This window comes from Callorhinchus milii, unplaced genomic scaffold (assembly GCF_018977255.1).
Source record: "Callorhinchus milii isolate IMCB2004 unplaced genomic scaffold, IMCB_Cmil_1.0 Scaffold5, whole genome shotgun sequence".
Taxonomy (NCBI): domain Eukaryota; kingdom Metazoa; phylum Chordata; class Chondrichthyes; order Chimaeriformes; family Callorhinchidae; genus Callorhinchus; species Callorhinchus milii.
In genome coordinates this window covers 16,637,277-16,664,610 of record NW_024704746.1, presented here as the reverse complement: position 1 = coordinate 16,664,610, position 27,334 = coordinate 16,637,277, and the positions used below count along the sequence as shown (strand labels likewise).

General features: G+C 41.1%; 2 protein-coding genes and 1 long non-coding RNA gene across 3 annotated transcripts in view; 2 read left to right on the top strand and 1 right to left on the bottom strand.

Moving 5' to 3' along the window:
- Positions 1 to 122: 122 nt before the first annotated feature.
- On the top strand, positions 123 to 7,794 carry LOC103174711. The gene is made up of 3 exons (XR_487373.2): positions 123 to 236; positions 2,550 to 2,716; positions 7,359 to 7,794. It is a non-coding gene; the product is annotated as an uncharacterized LOC103174711 (long non-coding RNA).
- A 1,262-nt stretch (positions 7,795 to 9,056) lies between these two features.
- LOC103174712 (histone chaperone ASF1) lies at positions 9,057 to 14,808 on the bottom strand. Its single transcript, XM_007887224.2, has 4 exons — positions 14,487 to 14,808; positions 12,255 to 12,370; positions 10,407 to 10,583; positions 9,057 to 9,855 (listed from the first exon to the last, which is right to left on the bottom strand). Exons 1-4 carry the CDS (start codon positions 14,593 to 14,595, stop codon positions 9,646 to 9,648), a joined length of 612 nt encoding a protein of 203 aa, XP_007885415.1. The 5' UTR covers positions 14,596 to 14,808; the 3' UTR covers positions 9,057 to 9,645.
- A 6,930-nt stretch (positions 14,809 to 21,738) lies between these two features.
- Positions 21,739 to 27,334, top strand: part of ttll7 (tubulin tyrosine ligase-like family, member 7) — an 80,564-nt gene continuing 74,968 nt past the window's right edge. The window contains exon 1 of the mRNA XM_042335393.1: positions 21,739 to 21,842. The gene's annotated coding sequence lies outside the window, so the exon portion shown is untranslated. The remainder of the gene's footprint in view (positions 21,843 to 27,334) is intronic.

Here is a 27,334-nt window from a genome sequence, read left to right as displayed (position 1 = left end):
GGACGGTTGCAGGTCTCGACGCTCGCGAACCCCCTCACCTCACCCGCCGAGGCTCCTCTGACGCGCGAGACCAACGGACACTTTTTTTTTCACGCAGCCACCGCAACCCAACTTGATGCCGGAAGTGACGAAACCCTGCGAGCGCGGAGGTGGTGCTCGCCGCTGAAGAGCCGCCGCCGCCGCCGACGGCGGGGACGGACGTGAAAGGAAGAGGAGGCGGGAGCTGATGGCAGGCAGTAAGTTAGGTTGCGCTCCAATCCTTCAACCCGCCTCTCCCTCCTTCCCCCATCCACTCCCCCTCAACTACCACAGCGTATATTTATAGCGAGAAGTGGCGAAGGTAATCCTTGTATAAGACTTTTTTTTAAACCAGTTATACCGTTATTGTCGCTTGTCTCTCCCCCCCAGGGGATGGGTTGGGGACTACTTGCCGCGCAGGCAGACGGTGGGGCGGACGAATGGACGAACGCGCCGCCTCTGTTTTTGTTGATAACGTTTCAAGTTATTTTTAGGATTTGTTTCCCCCCCTCACCCTCACCTCGCCTTCCCCCGTGAATTGAGTTGAAACTGTAACTTCCTCGACTGGCCTCCAGCGGGCCAGCAACTGGGCCACACAGGATTGATTGTGCGTTACAGGACCAGAAAAGAGGGTTGTTTTGCGTTTCTGATGTCAATTGGATATTATGGGGGTGGGGGGGAGAATAATAATAATAATAATAATAATAATAATCGTTGCATTTATCACGTCTTCGAGACGTCTCAAAGCGCTTCGCAGATTGCACTGTAAAGTGAATTAATCGACTGCTCGTTTTGTGGGCGAAAGGGAGCGACACTGACTGCATCCTTGACTGTTATTCCCGACCCGACCCAAATGGATTATTGTAAATGACACAGTTGCTTGGAGTAAATAAATCATCACCCTCTGGACGGAGTTGGTATTTTTTTTATATAAACATTCAACGGGCCGCGTTCGGAAACCGGGATAGAACTGCTGGCGAATGATTTGGGGGAAAGAAGCAGTTTTTGTTGACGCGGGATGTTAATTTTGTGGAACTGATGTCCGTCCTCGTCCCTGCTCTTTGCTTTAGGAATTTAAAGTGTCCTGAAGCATCGTAGCTGAATGGTTTTTTTTTAAAACTAATTTCTTGAAAGTTATCAAAACCAGGATGTCTTGACGGATATATTCCCTCTGACTATTTTATAATTTTATAAGTGGCAGAATGACAAAGTGCAGTAAATGTACTAACAGCAGATCTTTCACAACGACTTGCATATACTCTACTGTCGTATCATTTACATAAAGTCAATGTAATTTAATAAAGGGAGCAGTAGACACTATTTTAGGAATTGGAATGGTTGGGCGATTTTTTGTAACTGGCAAAGAAGTAGCCAGGCAAAGTGGTTTTGTAAGTTCAGAAGATGGGAGTGGTAGCTGAAGGATCTGCCTACAATGGTGGGAGGAGTGGCGGGAATGGAGCAGCAGTGGTAAACTGGAATCTAAATAGCGTAGATTGTGGGCTGGAGAAAATTAGATCAATAAAGTGGAATAAGAAAAAAAGAAAGGATGTATGGACAAGGACCAAGAATTGAGGGTAAAACAAAACATATTTGACTTTTCAGCTTATTGATAGCGCATAAAGACTTGGAGAATTACTGGGATACAATCCAGCGTTGACCATTTTTGGAAATTCTTTCATACTGACAATTTTCAGTAATTCTTTCATCTAAAGCTTGGCACGATCCTTGTTCACCATATAATGGCATGGGGATAAACTTGTCACCCGCCTGGTTCGGGACCAGAAAGCTGGGCTCGAGACAATTGTTTGGAAATGTAGAATGTTCTGTGAAGCGCTTTGGGACGTCCTCCCAACGTGAAAAGCGCTATATCAAATGCAAGGATTATTATTATTATTATAATGTTTATAAATATAAAATGGCAGTAATGCTGTTCCTTTTTTCACAGAAGTTTTCTTTTGTGTCTTCTGAAGAGAAAATATTAACATTTCCAAAATGTGCAAAAGAAAATATCAGTAATGAAGTCCTGGTTTCATCTTAGCCAGCACTGCTCCTTTAAGTTTTGTTTGGGAAACTGAGTTACCGAGGTAGAGTGTAAGTTTTGCTGTTGGTATTCCAGTGTGGACATTTTGGCTGATACAAAATGGTGCAGCTGCTGCAGCTCTTGTGTTCTTGGCATAAACATGGAGTTCTGGCTTAAGTGCTGGCAGTTCCTGTGGTGCTGTTCCAATCACAGTTTTGTATAGGACTTGCAGATATTTCTGACGTTGCAAATGTGTGCACGTTTGGCATGAAACAGAGCATGTCATTAAAAGGGAAATTGGCTGGACTGGACTTTATTGTGAGATCTGCATCGCACCACCTCACCCAAGCCGGCAGCCTACAGTATGACCACATTAAAGGTTAAATGCCACATGAAGTACACTGAAAGTGACAGGAACGAAGAAAACTATTTAAACTTAAAAAAATGGTAAATAGAGAGGCGTGTTGAGAACAGTTGAAGGACACTTTTCCTCTTTTTAATGATCCTAAAGTTTCAATGCCGGTTCAGAGCTCCTGGAAATGCAACGGAAGGATTTCTTACAGGCCATTGCCGATATCCAGCACTGAGCTACCAGGCTGTGAGGTGGATTTCTGGCAAAAAGGGGAGATGGCTGCATAGGGGAGACTTGAATTAAGCATGTTGGAACAAGTAAGCCTGGTATGTGGTATTTAACTTGGACCTTTAAAAAATCAAGTGGCTTTCAAATTTTCTTGTATATCCTAACACCACGCTTAAGGCAGATGTCCATGAAATAGCTGATAAGAATATCTTGGCTTGGGGTAGCAGCTGCTAAAAGGTGTTACCTGGAGTCTAGGTTCATACGCACGTATACCCATGGCATGGTGCCTACCTTGATTGGTATGCAGATAGGTAACCAGTTGCTGCTGAAGCTCAAAAGCACCTGGTGAAACCACAGCTCAAGGGGTCCAACTGAGGTCAGAAGGAATTGGCAATGCACTCATGTATTTTACGCAATGTTGCTTTGGGGTTAAATTGTGCCAAGGTAACATGACTGTCAATGACTAAAGTCACTCCTCTGTGGTGATTGCAGGAATCTAATTCCTGAGACTGAAGTATTCCAGAGCAATGTTGATAATGGCTTAGATAACCTGGCCTGTTTATGAGCTAGTCATTGGGCATCCCTCTGTGAAAAGTCCGAGCACCATACTGACAAACAAAAACATGTAGTTTGACCTATCATCTTCGGTCATCCTTCTCCACAGCTCCCTCTCCTCCACTCTTGATTCCCTTGCTCCCCTCTCTTCCCAAATTGTCTCCTACTCACGCAAATCTCCTTGGTACACCAGCCACCTCCGCTCCCTTAAAGCCCAGACGCGTTCCGCTGAGAGCACCTGGCTTAAATCAAACCTAACTGTCCACCAGCAGATTTGACTGGATCATGTCAAATCCTACCACTCCGCCCTCGTCTCTGTTAAATCGTTGTTCTACTCCCAAGACAAACTTGAAGGCTAAGGACAACCCCGGGCTCCTCTTCTCCATATGAACCGACTCCTCCATTCCACCCTCTCATGCCTCACCCATTCTCACCTCAAATGTCAACTGCGAGGCGATGCTGGACTTCCTCAAATCCAAAGTCGAGGGAATCCGCTCAGCTGCCACTGCAACTGCTATCCCTCCCCATCTCCTCCTCCCACCCCAGCCCCTACCACCCCTCCCTCCAAACCTTTGAACCCGTCTCACCCTCCTCTCTCATCACCACCATAATCCGTATGAAACGCACCACCTGCTCCCTCAACCCCACCCTAACCCCTCCTTACCTCCCAGCTCCACCTCCTTGCCCCTCTACTCACTGACATTGTTAACCACTCCCTGTCCTCTGATACTGTTCCCACCCCTTTAAAAACTGCTGTCATCATTCCTATCCTTAAAAAACCCTCCCTGGACCTTCTCTACTCCCTAACTACTGCCCCATCTCCAACCTCCCCTTGCTCTCCAAGTCCTGGAACGAGTTGTTGCTTCTCAGCTTCGCTCCTTCCTCTCCTGCCACTCCCTTCTTGAACCCCTCCAATCGGACTTCCGTGCCACCCGTAGCACAGAAACCGCCTTGGTAAAAGTGACAAATGACATTCTGTCTATCTGCGACCAGGGCTCCCTCTGCCCTCCTCGTCCTCCTTGACCTCTGCTGCTTTTGACAACATCAACCACTCTATCCTTTCCTCTCACCTCAACCTCCACGGCGCTGTCCTTGATTGGTTCAGATCATACCTCTCACACTGCCTGCACTTCATCTCCTCAAACGGCTTCTCCTCCAGCCCCCGAACCATCTCGTTCGGCGTTCCTCAGGGCTCTCTCCTTGGTCCCCTCCTCTTCAACATCTATTTGCTCCCTCTTGGTGACATCATTCACAGACATGGAATCAACTTCCACATGTATGCGGATGACACCCAACTCTACCTCTCTGCCTCCACACTTGACTCCAGCACCACTGCTGTGCTGACAGAATGTCTGTCAGACATCAAGTCCTGGATGAGAGCTAACTTTCTTCAGTTGAACGTCAACAAGACCGAGGCTCTCCTGATTGGCTCCCATCAGTGCCTCCTCACCTCAGGCGCTGACAGCATCACCATCCATGGTTGCACACACCATCTTGCTAAGCCAGTCCAGAACCTTGAGGTCTTGTTTGACCCTCAACTATCCTTTCTACTCCACATCTGCGCCATGGCCCGCTCTGCCGTCCCCCAACTCTGCAGCCTGTGTCCTCTCCCGCACTTGGCTCCGTGACCCTATCACCACCATCCTTGCCCAACTCCACTGGCTTCCCATCACACAGAGGATACAATTCAAGATCCTGGTCCTTATCTTCAAAGCCCTCCACGGTCTTGCTCCCCCCTACCTCTCCAACCTCCTAACCCCCTACCATCCTGCTCGTTCCCACCGCTCAGCGGGCTCCGGCTTGCCTCACATCCCCTGCCTTGCTCGCCCCACGATTGGCGGGCGGGCCTTCCGCCACTCTGCACCCACCGTCTGGAACTCCATCCCGCAGTCCCTCCGTCTCGCCCCCTCCCTCTCCACCTTCAAGACCCTCCTCTTCGACCGTGCTTTCGATCTCCCTGCTTCCCCCGCCCTGCCCTCGTCCCTCCCCCACCCCGACCCTCAGCTTGAGTCCGTAACTCTGTCTAACGTCTTGGGACGTCCTCCCGACGTGAAAGGCGCTATACAAATGTAATTTTGTTGTTGTTTTAGATTGTTTTCTAAATTCTTAAGTATGGTGATGGGTTTTCGTGTGTTAAGATACCTGGCTGACAAGAAACAAAATGAGAGGAAAGTGAGTCAAAATGAAGAATCCATAGCATAGCCAGACTACATCTAAAATTCTTCCTATAGACCTATGCCAGTAATCAAGCCACCAGCCTGGCTGAGTGCCGATATGAAATAGACCCATTATGGGGAAAATTCCCCACTGGAATGAAAATCAGTTTAAGTTCATATTAAGTACTATGTATAGCTGTGTTTCTCTAGATATGTAGTGGAAATATGAAATGTTTCCTAAATTGTTTACTTTCCTACTAATCTACTTCTATTGATCATGGATTATTTTCACAAATCATTGATTTTATAACGTGCTTTTCTGACTATTACCAGTACTAATCAGTTTGGAATCAAGACTAAACAGATTGGTTCTCACAGTTGAAACCTTATATTGTTGCACTGTAATCTATCATAAATCTGTATCTTCTTTAATCATACCTTGTAGTTACTGAGAATTCTTTCTGGCTGTAAAATACTTCATATGGGAAACTACAGTGATTGTTTCAGTAATATTTAGAATCGATTTTCAAAATAAATTAATATTGTTTATTTACATTACAGTATAAAAACTAACAGTGCAATCAATACAGTATTTTGCAGCATCCAAGCGAATGTTCTTAATAATTTGCCTGTTTAAACAACAGTCCTTGACCTTCAATCACATTGAAATGCAGTAAAAGCATGTTTTATCTTTCTGCTCTTTTTATTACTCAAAACAGATTGAAGCATAAAGTAAATTTCTTTTACTTCATCAGGCTAGCTACTAATGCTAAATACTGTATATAAATATGTAACTATTGACAGGTTGAGTTCTTTGTCAGCATCTAAATATATCTCTTCAGTAGAGAAATATGTTAGGGTTAAAATATTTGTTTAGAGTTGATTGCTTAAATTCCTCAAATGGAATCCTTAATCTCTGTGATTATGGAACCAGGATGTATTCTTATCAACCCTTGTTAAGTGAGAAGTTAACAATTACGTTGAACTAATCAATTTTATGTGGTTATATATAATCAAACATACAACAACTTGCATTTATATAGCGCCCTTCATGAGGGGGAGCGTCCCGGTGCACTTGACAGTGGCGGAGTCTGACCCAGGGGGAGAGGAAGTGGGGGAGTTGACCGTTCGCATGATCAAAAAGGAAGGTCTTTAGGCAGGATTTGAAAGTGGGGAGGGAGGGGGCAAGACGGAGGGATTGAGGGAAAGAGTTCCAGTTTTGGGGCGTAGTGGCTGAAAGCATTGACACTGATGGTGGAATGGAGGGGATGAGGGACGAACAGGAGGCCAGAACCAGCCGAGCGGAGGCAGTGGGTGGTGGAGTATGGGGGGTAAGCAAATATGGATAGGTAGGGAGGTGTGAGGGCATGAAGGGATTTGAAAACAAGTGAGAGGACAACAATGATACAACAATGCTCCTAACTTGTATGCTGTAATATGTACTCACTTAAAAAAAAGTGGGCATTTTCACTCAGAACAAAAAAATCTAGACTAAATTAATATCCAGATTAACATTCATATTTAGAATAGCTTACAATAGAATTGGGTGGGACCTGGTGTTTTGTCCAAAGTAAACAAACTGCATTCAAAACTAAATAGCTATTTCATTAATTAAAATGTGTAAGACTAAATAACTTTTTTTGATCTTGAATACTTTTGCCTCTAGGTCAGAAGATTGTAAATTCACAACCCATTTTGAGACATAGTCTAGACTGATACTCCTCATGGTAATGGGAGTCCTCTATTGTCAGCAATGCCATTATTTGCATGAGATGTTAAATTGAAGATCCCATGGAATTCAACCTTTTTTAATATGAAACTCCCAACCTGATCCCTATACTATTTAAATGATTTTGATCTTTTTGTCTATTAATTCTGGCAAATCAAACTTCCAAAACATATGGTTGATTGTCAATTTGTGCAGGAATTAGTTATTTTCTGCTTTCATAATTTGCAACAGCCATCTTGCATGCTTATGATATATATTTTCTGATAAATGGTTCAATACAAGGTTTCTTTTCCTTTTCAGGAATTCAAGTTTGTTTCTTTACCTTGATCATCACTTGCTCCTTCCCCTTGAAGATATTGCAGCATACCAAAACTGTGTCACCTACCATTTTTTATGAACAACTAGATACCCCAGCAGTTAAACTACTAAAGTTGGCCTTAGGAAGGTGAAGTTTGAACCGCTCTTGATTGATATCCAGTAACAATTGTTGTATATGGATATTGCATACAATGTGATTAAAAGACTCAAGATTCTTGCATACTGCAACGGTGTGAATAATATAATCCTGAGTTTGCTAGGAATAGTATCTTACTTTTGTAGATTTGTTTGAGATGACCATGATAGTCCCATCAGATTACCCAATTTCACTTTTTAAAAAGAAATTAGGTGGCCCTTGTTGAGATTATTTGATTGATTAAAAACAATTTAGAACATTTATGAGGATTTGTTAACCATGATGATAAACAAATTTATTGTGTATGATTGTATAAGACCAAAATGTAGCCTTGTGAAACATGGTCTCTTGCCATTTTAAATTACCACAGTAATACAAAAATATCCACACCATCATTAAGTCTGGATATGCTTCATGAAAAATATCAGATGAACTAATTGGCTAAAGGAAGTTCTACATTTGTGTTAACAAAACACCACCTAGTGGTTTAAGTGCATTCAAAACAGAGTACTGAATTATTAACCTCTCTGATGGTGAGTTGTTCAGTTACACAGAGGCGGTTTGTGGAACCCACTCTAAATATAACCGCTCATCAAAACTAATTCAGATAGATATTAAAACCATTTGATAAATCATAAATCTTCTGAGATTTTGAGGTAGTAATTCAAGTTCACTGTGGCAATGTTGGCAATGAAACATTTGGCAATCTTATTCAGTGGAATTATAGAATGTCTGTAATAGGAAATTTACAGTGGTGCAGTAGGTAGTGTTCTTCTGTGATTGCAGTTGAGATTTGTGGGACAAATTGAAGCAGGTTTACCCAACATCAAACATACCAAACCTGTAAATACTTGGTGCAGACTAGATATTTGAATGTTTTAATTGTTCCATTACCTGTTTGATCAGTGCAAAATTCATCAATACCTATATTTGTATAGTAATTTATAAATCAAAATGATCTGATCTCAAACAGGATATCAGTACTACAGGTACATTTTTGTAGTTATTACTCTTTTGGGAGATGTCAAAATATTCAAAATGCTTCCATTTATCAATATAACAAATGTTTTGTGAATGTAAACTGCAACAAAACAGCTTTATGTTGTTTTAAATGAAAAGCTGATAGCTCTCAAATCAGGATTTTTCAATTAGAAGACAAGATGAAATTGTACTTATCATATTTACACCTACAGGGGAGGTGTGGCAGTAATAACATCACGATCAGGGAACCTGCAAACTTGATTGAATACTCGTTTGAATGGTAACTGTCTGTTAGAATGTTGCATGGTATTGTTTTGGTCATTTAAACCCGACAGAGAGCAGGAACTGGGGCAATGGGAATAAAATATCAAGATTCGTACAGAGGGTAGGGGTGAAGAGACTAAATCCTAGCCTACAGAAATTGACTATTGACAGCAGGCATGAAGTAATAATAGTGCAGAATTGTAAGGAATTTAAGGGGTATTACTGTAGTACATCATAAGACAAGTTGATTGTGGTCATAACTTCACAAAGAATGAAATAACTGCAGTGATGCATGGAAATAAATGTGGCCCATTCATTCATTTTATTTATGCATACATTTACTTTACACTGAAGCAACTGAAACATTCCAATTACTTATTTTTACAGTAATTGGTTTACAGAATGAACGGTTCAGATAACTTAAGAGTTTAAGAACCAAACAATTGTCTTGCGCTGTAATTCAAACCCAGTAGAAAGCATCAGGCTATTTCGAAGTTGGCTGCCCAACTTTTAAGTATCAAAATCATGTTTTTTCTCTTTATATTGAGTTTCCACTTATTTCTTCAGTTATATTCTATATGCCAAAGTTAGAATCAAGGCTAACTATTTTGCAGTTTAAGTAGTTTGATCTTAGCTTCAAATGAAAGGTTAAATGCTGATATATTAAAAAGATAGTTTTTGCTGGTAAAACCCAGCTTACAAAAGATCAGCTAAAACAAATACCCTCATTAAAGATTTTAAATTTATTTACAAATATCTATACAACCTCCATTTAAAAAAAACTTTTTTATAAGGGCAGTAACACCTGTAATTACACAAGGTTTTACTGAAATTCTTGAACACAACTAAATGCTATTTGAGTTTGTTTTCATATTTGTGTCCAATAGATCACATACAGTCCATTTGATTGTCCATTACATTTAATGAGTTTGCTGCCACAACTAGCCCTTTTGAGGCTGATGGTAATGCACTTGCAGAAAGAACTGAATGCATGTTTGAGTTTGTGTTTTCAGAATCTTCTATTTTTTCACCATTGTCATCCCAGTTGATATGAAACCTTGTAACTCGTGGATTTGAAGCCAAGATGTTCCTCTGGAGCTGAAGAGAATAATTTAAATATGTTAAGTATTATTCAAAATCGAGCTTTCAGCTCAAGTCAAGGAAAGCAATATCGTATGAAGTGCTTTAAAACAACATGATTACGATACCAAATGTGAGAATTATTATAAGGATTAAATGAGATGAGAACTTTCAATAACATACATACACACACTAACAAATCAGTAAACACTGAAAACAAGGTAATTGTCAATATCTAGCTGTAATTCACTAATTCTGAAAATTTACGCAAGAGTTGATATTTTGACTTGGTATCTTTTAATACAAAGACCACTTAACTTTTCAAAGTTTGAAACTGGTTTCATTAAAATATTAAACTTATATATTTTGAGATTTGAGTGCATTAATTAGATATACAAAATTCTTTTAAAAATGGCCAACCATTTAATCTGAAAAAATTTATAAAACTGCACTGTTATACTTTGATCTTATAACTGCACGAACTAAATGTTAATAAAATTGTTCTTGTACAATTTAGCTGGCCTTTTCTAAACACTCATCACAAAATTCATAGATTCAAATAGGCCAACCTTAGAGAAGTCTGGTTTCACAGGGGGATTTTCACGCAGCTCTGGATCTGTGTATTCATTATTTACATAGTATCCAACTCTGATGAATTCTTGACCACGGTATGTGCATGTTATTAAAACAACAGTTACGCCAACTGCATCTGCGTCTGGAATAAGGGATGGATTAGGTGCATCAGCCTAAAAGAAAACAATCAAAATCATTGAAAAACTCGATGCAAACAATCATATTTACAAACATTAGTTGCACGTTGATAGAACAGGATACATTGCCTATTGTTTTGCAACAAGAAAGAATGAAAAATTGACAAGAATGAAGAACAGTAAAAACGATTCAGTTTTGATGATCACAAATTGTTGATACTGATTACACTGGGAAAGGTGCTATAATAAGGTCCTCTACAATCAACGGATGCAGAGCTGAACAATCCCCCCTCCCCCTTTCAATTTCTATACTCATTTTCCAATTTCATGAATTTTTCTTAAGATTCTTACTTAGCTGGCTCAAAGTGGCTACCTTTTAAAATGTATTTAGCACAAAATGTGGCTTTTCACCTTCACAACAAACAATCATTTCATATTCTCATCTCATCTGCTTTTTTTTTAAATAAATGCAAAATTTGATTCCAAGCTGATCTCTGTTCTTGACTGTTCACTTTTTCATTTAAACATTTACATGGCATCAGTCTGCTCTGAATTTGTACATATTTGATGAGTGTCTACGTTTTTCAATTGAAGCAAAAGTTATTTTTTTACATAACTGTACAGTAGCTGACTAACTTTATAGTCAGTATATATTATAAGTATGCCAAAATGATTATTTACCACATACCAACAGTATATTAACTAATTTATTGTTCCTAAATTCATAATGACAGTGTCACTGGTCTATACAATTTCACCGTCTTGAATGAAAACATATTTTGATATCTACTGGTATCTGTAGCACTAGCTAAATTCTACCACATGATGGCATCATTTAAATTGATGAATATAGCTAAAATGAGGGCATAGAATATACTCAATTGTTAGCTTCAAATAGACAAAATTATACTAGAATATTTTCACTTCTGTTCTTACAAACTACAACTCACGAATTAAAGTGATTTAATATTACAAAAAGTATAATTTTTTGAGCAAACTAAAGGTCCAATATTGGGCTCAGCAAAAATCTCCTGACATTTCACCTATGACAAAGCTTCAGTATACAAAAACAAATCGGTCTGGTCTGATTAGCCTCTGAAGAACTGGTGTGCAGTTCATCAGGCTATTGAGAAAATCCACTTATGACCTGGCAAAGGGTCAGACTAACTGTAGACAAAAAGTGGATAAATCAGTATCGAGAGTTAAGAAACCAATTTAAATTTAAGCTCCTTGGAAGGGCTTCGATTTATGCTATGATTTCAATGCTGACATGTTCTGGTTCTATTCTCTGATTTCTTGGCTTTTTGTGGGACATTCCTGTGTGCAAATTGGCTGTTGTGTTCACCTAAAAAAAGTCACTACACTTTACAGTGTATCCTGTGAAACGGTTGAGATGTCCTCCTGACGTGAAAGATGCTATATCAAATGTAACAGTTATTATTATGGGAAGATTGTGTGGGTGGTGGTGGGGGGGAGATTTATTCTGAAAAAATGGGATTAAATGACTCTCTGCATTCCTTGTAAATTCCACAACAAGATCACAAGAGACCCATGATATATATCAAATATTAGTTCTCAGAAAGTCGATCTCAAACTGTTAATAACCTATTGTCAGTTGCCTGCTGAGAACAGTAAAAACGTTTATTATAAATCAATTATTTGCCTTAAATGGCTTTCTTGAAAATAGTCCATATTTACACTGTATACCTGAAAAACAAACATGTGTCTTCCAGCAGGAACAGGGCCCACAAGAACAGAGTCCAAAACCTGATCATATTCTTCACTTTCAGCTGAACCTACATAGATGATTTTCCATTCCAAATCTAAGAATAAAAAAGATCTTTAGTACAATATAGATTTCCACTTAATTCAAAACTGCAACCTCACAACCTATTGCAAAATCATAAAAACTCTCGTGAAATGTGGATGGTAAGTAAAGTTAGAATTAAATATATTTAGTTATTAAAATTATAGTACAGTAGTACAACACACTGATACTCCAGCATGATGTGGTCCAAATAATGCAAAACGGATGGTCAATGAAAAATTATCACTCTTCTGTCCTAAACAAGATATAACAACTTAGTTGTAGTTACTATTTCCCTTTTTGAAACCACATCAATACCTATATTTCATACAAAGTGCCAGAATTGCTGACCTATCTATATGATTCCCTTTCTCACCTCAGCAAAATCAGGCTCTCAAGTAGCCAATGAACTGTTGGGCACACCTCCATTTTGCATATACAGTATTTCTTTTGATAGCCGTTGAAAAGTATACGAGTCACTCATTCAATATTTAATATTCCCTCTGTAACCTCTATTTCTATATTTTCCTCTACAACTGGCTGAAATACAAAGTCATAGCCTGAGAAGAGAATCACAAGCAGTATAAAACAAACTGATAAAGTTGGATAGTGTGATCAGGACCATCCGGCTTTTCTTATTCCACAGAAACAATTAAAACAGACTAACCCTGTAAGATATTATAAAAAGAAAATAATAATAATCCTTGCATTTGATATAGCGTCTCATCATGTCTTTGAAACGTCTCAAAGCGCTTAATAATAATAACCCTTGCGTTTGATATAGCACCTTATCACTTCTTCGAGATGTCTCAAAGCGGTACAAAGATATACTACAAAGTGAATTGGATCTTTATTTTGTGGGCGAAATGCAGCCGCCGGTTGCGCACAGCAGCGTTCCACCAACAGTCGTTGCAAATTACAACATCTGGAACATATCAGGACATTACTGCTGTTTCACTGACAGGCCCCAATCCTATTAGAAATACAGCCGACCACAATTACACCATAAGTCACCGACATCCTCACAATAGTCCCCGATTCAGCTTTTCTTTCCGATGAATGTCAATTTATTGTAGTCTTAGTTCGAACAACCCACGAGGCAAAGCTATTTATTGCACGTTGCATTTCAGAGGTGCAGAGAAATAATTATACAAAACTTTTATGAAAAGCAAATATTGACTTAAAGTAACAGGCGAGGGCTTTCCACACAGTTTAGACCTTTGACTGGGGAACTGAAGGCATAGCTATGTTTCTACTGCGGACCTGTCAGACGTGTTCCCTCTCAGCCGGGAAAGTCCACTGAACCGAAGGAGGACACCTTCGGATGTGCAAGTCATTTCCAGGGCCTGCGAAGGGCAGAGTGGACCCAGGATTTAAAATAAGAAAGGTTGCGACTTTCTGGCCCCAAAATCTCAAATGATCCGCTCGCCTCCATCCTGACACAAAAAGGCACGGAAGTTTCTGGCAATGTGTCACACCCTTCCACAAAACCGGTGCTCTCTGAACCCATTGCCACCGCTGCTGCACATCCACTGCTCTGTGTCATGCAAAGAGAGGACTCGGCGGCCAATTATGTCACTCTCTACTTAAATCAGTTACGAAATGTGCCTCTCCCCTTNCCCCCCTCCTCCCTCCTCCCCACCGTGAAAATATACTGCACTCGTTAATGTTAGTTCGGATCAATACGACTGAAACGAAACTCAGGCGCATCCGCATTATCGTCCTCCTCTCCTCCTCCACCCGCGCTGATCAGTAACTGCTCACCGTCACACACGACACGTTGCCAACATCCAGGACATTGCAGACTACAAACCCGGGGCAGACAGACAGACAGACACAGACAGACAACAGACGCCAGTGGCCGGACGTTTTACCCGGTACATCCATCAAGTGCCCGTCAGAGGTGCACACCGGACGGCTGCGGCGAGACAGACGGGAGGAGCCGCCATCTGCAATACTCTCCTCCGCTCTGCCGCGAACCTCCGCTGTTGCCACTGGTAACGGCGGTGGGTCCCTCTGCCCGGTGTCAGCCTCTTACAACCCGGGTTAGGCCCCGGGCCTCACTCCCCCACCTCCCGCCCCTCCTCCTCCTCCTCCTCCTCCTCCCCTGCCGCCGAGCCCCGAGGACTCACCCTCGGACAGGTCCTCGATGCACTCGAAGGTGATCTCGAACTGGAAAGGGTTGAAGAAAGGCGACGGGTTGTCCAGCACCACCACATTGTTCACCTGCACCTTGGCCATTGCTTGTGGCTCTGACTCTCTCTCTCTCTCTCTCTCACACACACACACACACACACACAGAAGCCGCGCCTCAAGCCCTCAACTCACAAACTGCCCGCGCGGTGCCCGGCGGCCGCTGAACCCTAAGACCCGCCGCTCCGTTGCCACCCATCCTCCTGCCGCCGCTTCGACCCCCCGCAATCGCCCCTAACGAGGGACGAGCGCCCGTCCTCCCGCCGCAGCGCCACCTACAGGCGCCCACCTGCGAGCGCACAGCACCTTCCCAGTCAAAGGTGAATCAAAGGCTATTCATTCAGCTCAACTCATTTTTCTCTCTCTCTCTCTCTCTCTTCCACTGTATTTTCTTCCCCCAATACAGCATTTTTTTCCCCGTAACTTTTCCGCCTCTACTACTGGAAGCAAGTTTCAACCGTAGAGAAGTTTTTTTTTGTATCGTTTAATTTTAAAAAAATGATAATCACACATATTTTATTGAAAAAATATTATTTTTAAAAAATGCATCTATTTTTCTAATTACCTTTTATTGTTTTCCTTGTTTAGGGCAGATATCTTTTCCTTCTAGTAGCAAGCAAAACCACGAGATATCTAATTGCGAGACCGCGAGTACCAGAATCAAAATTAGAATGTGAATTTCAGGATTTATTAGGAGTTAATCATTTGTTACTAAGCGCCTCTTTCGCTGGAAGCCCCAAGCTTTCTCCCAATGCTCTGACCAACAACCCACAACAAAATTGGTTGTTCACTTCATAGTTGTTTGCTGTGCACAAATTGGCAGCTTTTGCCTCAAAATACACAGTCACTATGCTTTACAGTATATCCTGTGAAATGCTTTGAGGTCTCCTTCCAGCATGAAATGCACTCTATCAAATGTAAGGATTATTATTACTGAAAGGTTGGAATCATGAGATTGCTCCTGAATCTACCTCATCCAGGCAATGTCAGGAGTAAGGTTTCAGCATGATTTATGTGGCCTGGGCCCCAGTTATTATATTTGGCAGATAATCATTGCCAGAATGCCATAATTCATTGTAGTTTCCCTTTAGTACAGTACTAAATTACTGGTAGCTGTACTACTGATCATTCCCTCAAAAGTATAATAACTGGTTTCTTCTTTAAGATTTTGCAGAATCTTTTTACAGCAAACATGACATCTCTGTGTTATTTTCGTTGTAATTATAACATGTAACTTAATCTCATATAACTAGATCATGATCTCACTTTTGGGAAACCTTAGGCAATATACTATGTATACATGTATCAGCAACCTATTATTTGCCTATTATAGAACAACAAAACATTTTATAATTTCCTAGTGTTGGTGAAGTCTCAAATTTGATAGAATGGCGTGCCGTCTTTTTGGTTTAGTAACACTTTAAAAGATTTCATCCATATAAGATCACATATAAATAAATATACATATTTATTGTATATTAAATTGCTCTTCCATTGACTGTCTATAATAATCAGTCAAAACTTATTATTTGTGAGGCTCCACATCATTTAACTCATTGACTGTAATGTCACTATATTTATCCTCAAAGAAATAGATGTCCATAACATCAAAGAAATTGGTTGAAGCCAGTAGTACTATGGTCAGTGAAAGACAGCAAATGCCCCAAGAAAATAAACATACACTAACAAAAGCTATTGCTGATAACAAGCAGTTCAGTAAATACCTCAGTTCAAATAGTGAAACTAGAGTGAAATAAAGTGACAACATATCTTACATATAAATGTCTGACCAAGTGTCACTATAAATAGTACCCAATAAGACTTAATATGAAATAATAATTCAATTTCTGTCTTGAGATAATAAACATAAATCATTCAAGATTTACTATGTATGAATCCCATAATTTAATTATTGTCTGAGGTATCCAATAGCTTTTAAATATCCTTTTGTGTATATACGTACACTATGTACACACAGGCTGTTTTACCTTTCTATACATGGGCAATATTAGCTTCCACATTTGTGTCAGGTGGCTGTGCAAGCAAGGGGGAAGTTGAGAATGAAAAACTATTAACATTATTTTCCATCTCCCACATCCATAATCTTCCTTACTGCCTTTTTGAATAAAAAAAGAATTAATCCCAACTGTCCTTAATATTAAAAATAGCATAGTGCTGAAATGTGATGTACACTGGGGTGTGGATACAAATGATCTAAATTCACAATCTTGATGTGCATCAGAATGGCATTAATCAGTCCTCAAGACCCTCCTCTTCGCCCGTGCTTTCGATCTCCCTGCTTCCCCCCCCCTCCCCCCCCCCCCCCCCTCCCCTCCCCGACCCTCAGCTCGGGTCCATAACTCTGTCTGTTCAGCGCCTTGGGACGTCCTTCCGATGTGAAAGACGCTATATAAATGCAATTTTGTTGTTGTTGTTGTTGATGCATGATGGCCCAGAAAGCAATAAAGACAAAAAAAAGGTCCTTCAGATCTAGTCCATAGTCTGTATTATTATATCAGATGCATCTGATAATTGGAGTGTGAAGACTCCCTCTTTCCTTTCCCCCTTCTTGATGCAGGTAAAACACTGATGGGACGTATCCAATTGGTAAATAATACATCCGGCGCTTCTGAAAGTCAGAAAAATACAATTCCCCACCTCTAATGAGCACCTTCATTGCTCACTAGTACTCTCCCATTGCTCTCCACTGTTACTCTTCATTGTTCGCACATTGTTACTCTCACACTGTTTCGCCCACAAAACACACAGCCAATTCACTTTACAGTATATTCTGTGAAGCGCTTGGAAACGACTCGAGGACGCCATAAGACGCGACATCAAACGGAAGGGTTATTCTCAGTATTCTCGCATTGTTCACAGGGTCACTCTTCTATTACTCTTAACAATTGTCCTTCATTGCTCATCCCCTATTGCTCCCACACTTTGCCTTCGTTTCCCTCGCGCTGCTACTCTCCCGTTACTCTCGGTGGCTCTCGCCCCTGTTACTTTCCCCATCGCTCTCACGGTTGTTACTCCTCCAATTCCTACCACCCTGCAATTTCCCCTACCACCCCCACTCCCACCAACTCCACCCCCACTCCCACCAACTCCACCCCCACTCCCACCACCCCCACCACCCCCACCCCCAGCTCGTTGCAGTCAGAGAGAGAGAGAGAGAGAGAGAAATCCTCCTTTCTGGCCGTAACTAATGCATCGACTCAGGGAGGAGGGAAACATCTGTTTGAACCCACAGACTCTGCGGGATTTCTGCAGCGGAACGAAACGGTACTCACGAAAGGCAGCGCATCGGCCGCACTGACGGCGATGTCCAGCGGAGCTGACACTGCGGGTGTTGCTGACATCCAGCAAATCGGCAGCTCTGGAGCCCACCCCCACCCCTGAGGTTCAGGAGGAGTGATACGGTCCCGCTGTAACCCCCCCCCCCCATCCCCCACATACACCCCCCACCCCCCACCCCACCCCCACACAGCTCAGCTCAGCCCGTGATTGCGGGGACGATGCGGCGACTCCCGGGAGGGAGGCGAAGGCTCGCCGGCTCCCCGCACTGATCGGAGACCACCCCCCCCCCACACACACACTCCCCCACCCCCACCCCCACCCCCCCTCCCCCACATTCCCACCCCCACCCGGTCCCCGGCTCCTGGTGGCGTGACTCCAGCCTCGAACCTGCTTCACATCACAAGTGAGTGAGTTACTGAGATTTACAGCGATGACTGAGAGAGAGAGAGAGAGAGTGTGTGTGTGTGTGTGTCCGATGTGGCTGTGGTCTATGTGTGTGTGTGTCTCCCCCACCCTCACCCCTCACCCCCCCCTCACCCCCTACCGCCCCCCACCCTTTTTGTGCAGCGGCCGCAGGGTCGGGGCTGATGGGCAGAGGGAGAGGGGATGGCGAACCAGCGCTGCCGGCGAAGGCCTCAGATGGACGGCGATCAGCATCAGGACCAGCCTTGTCCCCGGAGAGGAGACTATTAAAAAAAAACTCATCAAATAGCCGGAGACTGTAATAATAATAATAATAATAATATACACACATTTGCTGTCTGTGCAGATTAATAATCCTTGTACAGAAATTGTGTACCATATACACATTGCAGTCTGTACCGAGTCATAACAACATGCAATTGCATTTACATAGAGCCTTTCCTATTGTTATTTATTATCATATATATAGAGAAAGCCTATTTCCTATTATTGTTTGTTACATAGAGAACCCTTCCTATTATTTATTAATTATATATAGAGAGCTTTTCTTATTATTATTTATTAATTATATACATAGAGCCTTTCGTATTCGTATTTATTATTTATTATATAGAGAGAGCCTTTCCTATCATTATTATTCACTATATGTAGAGAGCCCTTCCTATTATTGTGTATTAATTATATAGAGAGCCTTTCCTATTACTATTTATTATTTATTATATATAGCGAAAGCCTTTCCTATTATTATTATTTATTAATTATATGTATAGAGAGAGCCTTTCCTATTATTATTATTTATTAATTATATATAGAGAGAGCCTTTCCTATTATTATTATTTACTATATAGAGAGAGCCTTTCCTATTAGTATGTATTGATTATATATATAGAGAGAGCCTTTCCTATTAGTATGTATTGATTATATATATAGAGAGAGCCTTTCCTATTAGTATTTATTGATTATATATAGAGAGAGAGCCTTTCCTATTAGTATTTATTATATAGAGAGAGCCTTTCCTATTATTAGTATTTATTATATAGAGAGAGCCTTTCCCGTCGGGAGGACGTCCCAAGGCGCTGAACAGTCCAGGACTTGCAGCCGAGATGGGTGGGGGTTGGGGTGTCACACACACACCCTTTGCTCTGTGCTGAGCGATAACCCCCCGGAATCACCGAGACCGTAATGTTGCGCGTTGCGGCTTTTGTACCGTTTCAAACCCCGCGTCCATTCTCGGGATTGACGGTAACCTGGTAACCAGCAGCTGGTAAATAGAGAGGGAGAGAGGGAGGGATCAGCGATGGGCACTGGTCCCGGGATCGGACCCGTTGCAGTCGGGCGGCTTTTCGGGCTTATCAATGATGTTGGCTTTTAAACCGGGTGGGCAGCAGCGACCGGCCGTCCGGGTGTCGGTGGATGTCGACGTGAGCGCAGCAAACCCTCCGTCCGCATCAGCGCCTGCGAGAGGTCGGTAAGAAGCTGAGAGAGGCAACGAGGGCGAATGGTAGGTAGGGAGGTAAGGAGGTAGGTAGGTAAGGAGGTAGATAGTAGATAAGGAGGTAGATAGGTAGGTAAAGAAGTAGGTAGGTACGGAGATAGGTAGGTAGGTAAGGAGGTAGGTAGGTAGGTAAGGAGGTAGGTAGGTAGGTAAGGAGATAGGTAGGTAGGTAAGGAGATAGGTAGGTAGGTAAGGAGATAGGTAGGTAGGTAAGGAGGTAGGTAGGTAAGGAGGTAGGTAGGTAAGGAGATAAGGAGGTAGGTAGGTAAGGAGATAAGGAGGTAGGTAGGTAAGGAGGTAGGTAGGTAGGTAAGGAGATAGGTAGGTAGGTAAGGAGGTAGGTAGGTAAGGAGGTAGGTAGGTAAGGAGATAAGGAGGTAGGTAGGTAAGGAGGTAGGTAGGTAGGTAAGGAGATAGGTAGGTAGGTAAGGAGGTAGGTAGGTAAGGAGGTAGGTAGGTAAGGAGATAGGTAGGTCAGAGGGAAGAGCGAGGTGAAACCAGAGTACATTCAGGCTTTTTATTTCATTCCCATCCAGCCCAAGCTTTTCCACAGGTTGGGGAAGATATTACATCAGTATATGTGTAATAACGTTGTAGACAGAAAGTATGTTTGTATCCCCCCTCCACCCCCCCCCCCCCCCAAAAAAAGACGATTTGCATCATCTGCCCGAAAACAATTGAATTCATTCTTAACGAAACCTGGGGAGCAACAACAACAACAACAACAACAACAACAGCACATGACATTGGAGTTCCAAAGGGTCACTGCTGTTACCATCATCACCATCACCATCACCACCACCTGGTTCTCTCGTGAATGACTTGCATCATTTGGAGCGTTACATATCTTGTTTTTGTTCAAGGGTTTGAAGGATGTAATTCTAGGTATTTTAAGTTAATAGCTGGGTTCTGTAAGGAAATCAGGCCTGGTGGCTGATCCATCTTCCTGTGGGTTTTTTTTCTCTCTCTGGGAGGCTGTAAAACACCACCACTGCTTTCCTATCTGAAGCTCAAATGCCACTTGGACTTTTCAACTTGTGTGTGTGTGTGTGTGTGTGTGTGTTTGTGTCTCTCTGTGTGAGATCTCGAGGCATCTTGAAACATCGAAGACTTTGGGGTTTTTGTCTTATTACCGTCATTTTCTCGATTCGGCGTTTATTCGGGTTTATCGATGACTTGGTGATCAGCAGAGGGTGAGTGAGTGGGTGAGTGGGTGGAAGTGGGGAAGCTTTGTAGCCTTTGTAAAACTTTTCTATTCAGATTTGTTGGTTGGTTGGTTGGTTGGTTGTTGTTGTTGTGAGCTGGACATCTGGACAGGACAGAGTGCGTCTTTAAGATTCTTTCCTACAACTAAAAATAGCATATCTTATTTGGACCGGTCGTTTTCAGTTGCAGAATGAAATTCTATACACTGTAGAGCTGAGGGACGTGTGTGTGTGTGTGTGTGTGTGAGAGAGAGAGAGAGTTAAGAGAGGAGGAGACAGGGAATTGATTTGCTTTTGTCGTTTTTCTCATCCATTCGGATCGAGAGCTAATTGCACTGCTCTCCCTCTCGATTTCACACTGCGCTTCACCGGTTTAGAATGAACGATGGCCACAGAATGTCTCTGATAACTGTGTTATTACGTGCCCTTTGGGTTCTTCCTAGAATTGCAAATCACTAGTTTCATCTGTGTCATTCCGAAAGTAAACAGAAAATGTCGGAGTTGCAATTAACTGTGCCCCTCGGAGGGAGAGTCTGGTTTGAAAAAAAAACGAGTTCATTATAAATATCTTCTTGTTTTTATGTGTGTATTTCAATGTAATAGTGTTGGGCCATTTGAGCTGCATGTAAACCTGACTTAAGGTTGGGCGCTGATGTTTAATAATAGTATGAATGATGTCATAAAATACTGCTGATAATGAAACAGCTTTATTTGTGAGGGATGACAGCCAGTGAGCATGTCTTGCTTTGCTCCTCCATTCAGGTGTGCCTTTTGTGAAGATATGTTGTGCTAAGATACCTGAAGTCCATCAGTACTCTCTTGATGAACTCTCTTCATCACAGAGACACTTGCTGTAGGAAAGCTACAGGACTGTAAGTTATCAGTTTGGTTTTCTTTCCATGGTTTTGTTTTGTTTGGACAGTACCGTTTTATTTTACTGAGATGTATATCCATTCCAGTTGATGGAACTTTTCACAGCCTACTGACCATTTCAATTACTGAACAAAAATTATAGCAGATCAAAGTTATACTCTTTTAGTTTTCAAATCTTTTAACTAGATCTGCATGTTCAGAAATGTTTCAAGGACACTGACGGAAAGATTTGTTGCTTCAAATCTCTGTACCTCTCCCTAAGCTTGTATTTCAAATGTAATAACCAATCCAGTTAGACTATAAATCCTTTCACATAAAAACATCCTCGGTGTCAACTTTGACATTTTATGATCTGTTTCTGCTCCCTGTTTGATGTTGCTGGGATCAAATTAGGCATTAAAATCTCAATGCATTCATGAGGGAGAATGTAATAGAGGGGTATGGGAGAGGGGGTTAGGTACTGAGACTTGGGTGGGCTACAAATACTGGCACTGAGTGGTTGGGGCGAATGGCTTGTTTGTTTGCTGTACAGTCTTTGTAATTCTGTGTAATTGCTGGATCAATGTTATTTTCTCATGTTATGCCAAGTATTCTCCCTGTAAAGGAAATTGCTTTTCAGTGGCAGGGTAGATTATATTTTTATTTCACAAGATCACAAGATTGGTCTGGATGAAGAATGCCCTTCGGCCTATCTTTTCCCTTGTGCCCTCCATTCCACCATCAGTTTCATCCCTGTGCTCTGTCACTGTCAAGCGCTCTGGGACCCTACCCTGCAGGAGGGGCTCTATATAAATGCAAGTTGTTGTTGATGTAATCTGATCTCAGTACTCCACCCTTGAAGTTGAATCTGACTATTTGTTTAATAGGAGAAATAAGCACACATGGAAAATGTTTCTTAAATCTGCGCAACACATTGGGATTCAAACCACTGTAAAGTTATTTAAGTATCAATAAAATAAACCTTGGAACTTTTACAGCTTCAAAATTGAATCGCTGGATAGAGGAAAATGGGACAGAATTCCCATTGATTGAACAAGCATGACTGTTGAGTGGACTGTCCATATTATGTGTGAGAGCATCAAATTTAGTGCTATAGTTTTCAGTTACAATATTTGGTGTGTAGCAGTGTTGGTTTCAAATTGTTTGCATAAATAATTAAATTCTTACAGAAAGTAAAAATAATCAACGTCTTTGATAAAGCACTTTACAATTTTTTTCCCCCTATAATATGGAGTGATTATATTTGTAGGTGAATGTGGCAGCCACTTTGCGCCCAGCAATTGTCCCATAAGCAGCTATGAAGTGAATGACCAATTTTTTATTTGAGGTATTGTTGACCAGGCTATCCTTCCCTTTTTGAATAGTGCCTTGGAATCATCAATGGCCACCTGAATAGTCAGATAGGACCTTCAGTTTAATATATGAGGGACAGCACCTCCAAAAATACAGCGCTACGCAGCACTACGTTGAGGTACAACTAGGCTACAACGGCATTCATTGAGGAACATTGTTCGCGCTCGTTGTTTGAGTTCACAAATACATTGCTGACTCTGACTCTACATTGGTGACAAACAATATATATTTTTAAAAAGATAACAAACAGGTAATTGTATGACTGATGGGCTATTGTCATTTGTCTGTGGCAGTGCCCTTTCAGTGTATTGTGTGTTTAATATCCACATGCTAATATCTAAATTTGTTACTTCTTGGCGACATGCATTAGCTGACCCCAATTTACATGGGACATTGTTTAATGGGTTATGCTTTGCAGCCTTTTCTGGTGAACAGATGCTGCCTTGGAGCTGTTTTGACTGGCTCGTTGCCCTTGAATGCCCATTGATAGGGCAGTTTGTAGATGTAAAAATGACTCTACCTTCAGAAGCATAAATCTAATGGATTGTCTGCAAATTGGTTCTCAATAAACTTGCAGTCTACTCTAATGATATTAAAATTCTTAAACGTTAATTTTGTAGTTTGAATGTCACACAGATCAATTACATGCAGCAAACTTCAGTGGCAACAGATATGGTTGAATAAATCAACAAAAATCTAATAAAAGCAAAATAATATATGCAGTGGTTACACACATAGCTCTAGACCGACAGACTTGCTTTGGTGGAGGAAAGAAAACATGAATGTGCCTTCAAGATGTATTTTAAGATGTGATGTCATGTTCCCCCCCCACCCATGTCCATTCTGTAACCTATATTTTACTGATGTCAACAAAATAAATTCTGGGAAATAATAATGATAATAATAATAATACTTGTGTTTGATATATATCACAGAATATGAATTTACTGCATACTTGTGGGCAAAACGCGGCAGCCAATTGCGCACAGCAGTGTCCCACAAACAGTCGTGGATTGAAAATGACCAATTTTTTTTGTTTTTGTTTTTTGGAAGGATTATTATTAGGCGTGTGGAGTAAGGAAACTTGCCCAAGGTTTCGCCCTGCCTGGAATTGAACCCAGGTGTCTCATTTGCAAGGCGAGTGCTCTAACCACTGAGCTCCAGGACTCCACATAATAGCAATTCATGAGAACTCATGACTTCTATGAAATTCTGGGCCTATTGATTTTTTGATTCCTTGACTATCAGATTCTGGGTTAAGATACTACAGTATGCAAGGAAGTCGATTTCTGTTTAGAATGATGATGCAGGAGTGTGGGCTTTAACATTGAAACCGTTTGTAAATGTAATGTTTACTAAATTAATAAGTTCACTTTGCCTTTTTTGGTGAGTGTACATATGTCTTCATTTATATCCTGTATATACACATACACAGATATGCAGTCACTTCCCTTTACATATATTCTGTGAAGTGCTTTGAGACGTCTAGAGGACGAGAAAAGCACTATATCAAATGCAAGGATTATTATTATGCATGTCTAGGTGGGGATTTTTTTGTGTTTAATGTGTGGATTACTGTTTTTTTTACCATTAATGTGTTTGAATGAATGTGTGAATGTCTAAGTATACAGCCTAGACTAGCACTCCAGTGCAGTGCTTAGAGAGAGCTGCAATGTTGGAGTTACTGTCCTTCAGATGACCCAAAGGAAGGCACAGTCTGCTGGTTGGTAGACATCTCCTTGTAAAACTGGCCAACTATCCTCACTTTATGGCTGTTTGCGAATCATTGCTGTGCAACACTTGGCTGCTATGTTCATATATCAAGCTTGGTTTACAAGTTAAAGTCACTCATGTCCAATAGGAGATCATTGTTTTTATAGCTCTTAGCAGATCAGGTACAGCAATAACAAATTACATTTCTATAGCGCCTATCACATCAGGAAGATGTCCTAAGGCGTTGGACAGTCAGGATCTGCACCCGAGCTGGTGGTTGGGATCAGGAGCGGTGGAGGGAGGTGAGGGTAGGGATAAGAGGGTGACCAAAGACACGGTCGAAGAGGAAGGTTTTGAGATGGAGGCAAGGGAGGGGGCAGGGCAGAGGGGCTGTGGGATGGAGTTCCATAGGTACAAAGCTATATAGGAGGAGAAAGCCCACCTGGTTCCCTAGATTTATTTTCTTAATAAAAATTGGTCATTTTCAATCTACGACTGTTTGTGGGACATTGCTGTGCGCAATTGGCTGCCGCGTTCCCCCACAAATATACAGTCAATTCACTTTACAGTATGTTCTGTGAAGTGCTTTAGGACGTCCTCCCGACGTGAAAAGCACCATATCAAATGCAAGGATTATTATTATTATTATTATTTTCTTTATTTGATATTTTAGAGCATTTAGAATTTGGCAAATCATTGGATTTAGCCTTAACTTTGAAGTCAGTTTTCTGTGGTTCATTTAAGAACTTACAGAAAGATGGTTTCAGCTTTAAGCTAATATTTGCGATAGTATTTAAACATTTTACAAATTCTGTACACTGTAAAATGCTACATAAATCTAGTCCCAGGGGAACTTTTTCCCCCATAAAATGGTAATGTATGCCGCATATTAAGAAAACAGTTGAGAAAATGTTTAATGATGTAAATCATATTACTAATTCATCTAGGAGAATGATTTTCTGCAGATACAATTGAAGCTTTGTATGAGTTTGCTTTGCAAAATAATGTATTATATCATGGATTAAAATGGTTTCCCTATCAGTGAGGAAGCTGAAAATAATGTGGGTCAGACAGAAAATTCTCTAGATCATCTTCTACGATTGTTCCTTTATAGATACTGATGGGATAAGTCATATAGTAGCTCAAGCCTGTTTGACTGAAACCAGACTGAAGTAAATTTCTTTGACCGCAATAATTGGTATTGTAATTTTATTTTTGAGAAGTCAGTAAATGCAATATTTTTGTCACATTCTGTCAACAGTACATTCATAATAATAACAATAATCCTTGCATTTTATATAGTACCTTATCACGTTGTTGAGACGTCTCAAAGCGATTCACAGAATATACTGTAAAGTGAATTGAGTGTGTGTTTTGTGGGCGAAACGAGGCAGGCAATTGCACACAGCAGTAATAATCCCTCAACAGTGACCAAACTATATTTTTAGGGATTATTACCCCCAGAAAGCAATTCTTCAATTGACAAACAACCAGGTATCCTACTTACTGGTAGATAAACAGAGGAGTGTGGGAGTAAGGAAACATGCCTCCTTTCCGAGGCAAGTGCATTTCAGTTGAATATTTTTTACAAATCTATATTGTTAAACACCCCAACTCGGTTACAGTGTTGGGGAGTGCTGCTTTGTCAGTGTTGGGGAGTGTTGTATTGTCAGAGTGCTGTTGTCCCACAGATGGTATGTTGAACCAAAGCCCACCTTAACCTGCCTATTCAGGTGGACATTAAAGAATCCTTTACGCTTTTCAAAAAGAAAATGGAGTATCTCCCAATCTCCTGGCCAATAATTCTTTGGTCATTCAAATCCTGGCTGTTTGTGGGACACTGCTGTGTGTAAATTAGCAGGCATATTCTACAAATGCATAATCACAGTAACTGTAACTTCTGTAAAGTTCTTTGAGATTTTTCAGTGTCCTAAGGTGCCATATCAAATGCAAAAATGATTATTGTAATTGAATCACAACCAGTTTATTTTGCAAAGAATTCGTATCCAATGTCTGACAGCTCTTTTGTGGTTGCAAGTTGTTTTCAAATGTGGCTGTCCAATCCCCAAATAGACCCTGTGTCATTTTAATTCGATAAAGAGGTAGTATGATGAAATCAAGCTATTTTTAATTAATTTGTGGTTCCCACACCCCTCAGTCTTTCTTGAGGAAGTAATTTGGAATGTTCATTTTGTGTAAATGTCACTATAAAGGGACATGCTACTTTTTAAAGTATATCTCAGTCTTTCTTAAGGCTTACATTGATTTAGTAACTGGTTCCTGGCCATCCTTTAACTCACGTCTTTTTAATTGAACTGTGCCAGGCAAGCAGACAGAAGCTAACCAGTTCAGCTTTAGGTGAAATGTGAATTAGTACTTGAACTGTCCATGCAATTGTGCCTCCAGGATACAAATTTCTGCAAGT

Excerpts from the sequence above, each read along its gene's own strand:
- LOC103174712 (XM_007887224.2), bottom strand. The coding sequence starts at position 14,595 with ATGGCCAAGGTGCAGGTGAACAATGTGGTGGTGCTGGACAACCCGTCG. Across the intron at positions 12,371-14,486 it reads CATCGAGGACCTGTCCGAGG|ATTTGGAATGGAAAATCATC; the intron begins GTGAGTCCTCGG and ends TTTTATTCTTAG. Across the intron at positions 10,584-12,254 it reads GACACATGTTTGTTTTTCAG|GCTGATGCACCTAATCCATC; the intron begins GTATACAGTGTA and ends GTTTTCTTTTAG.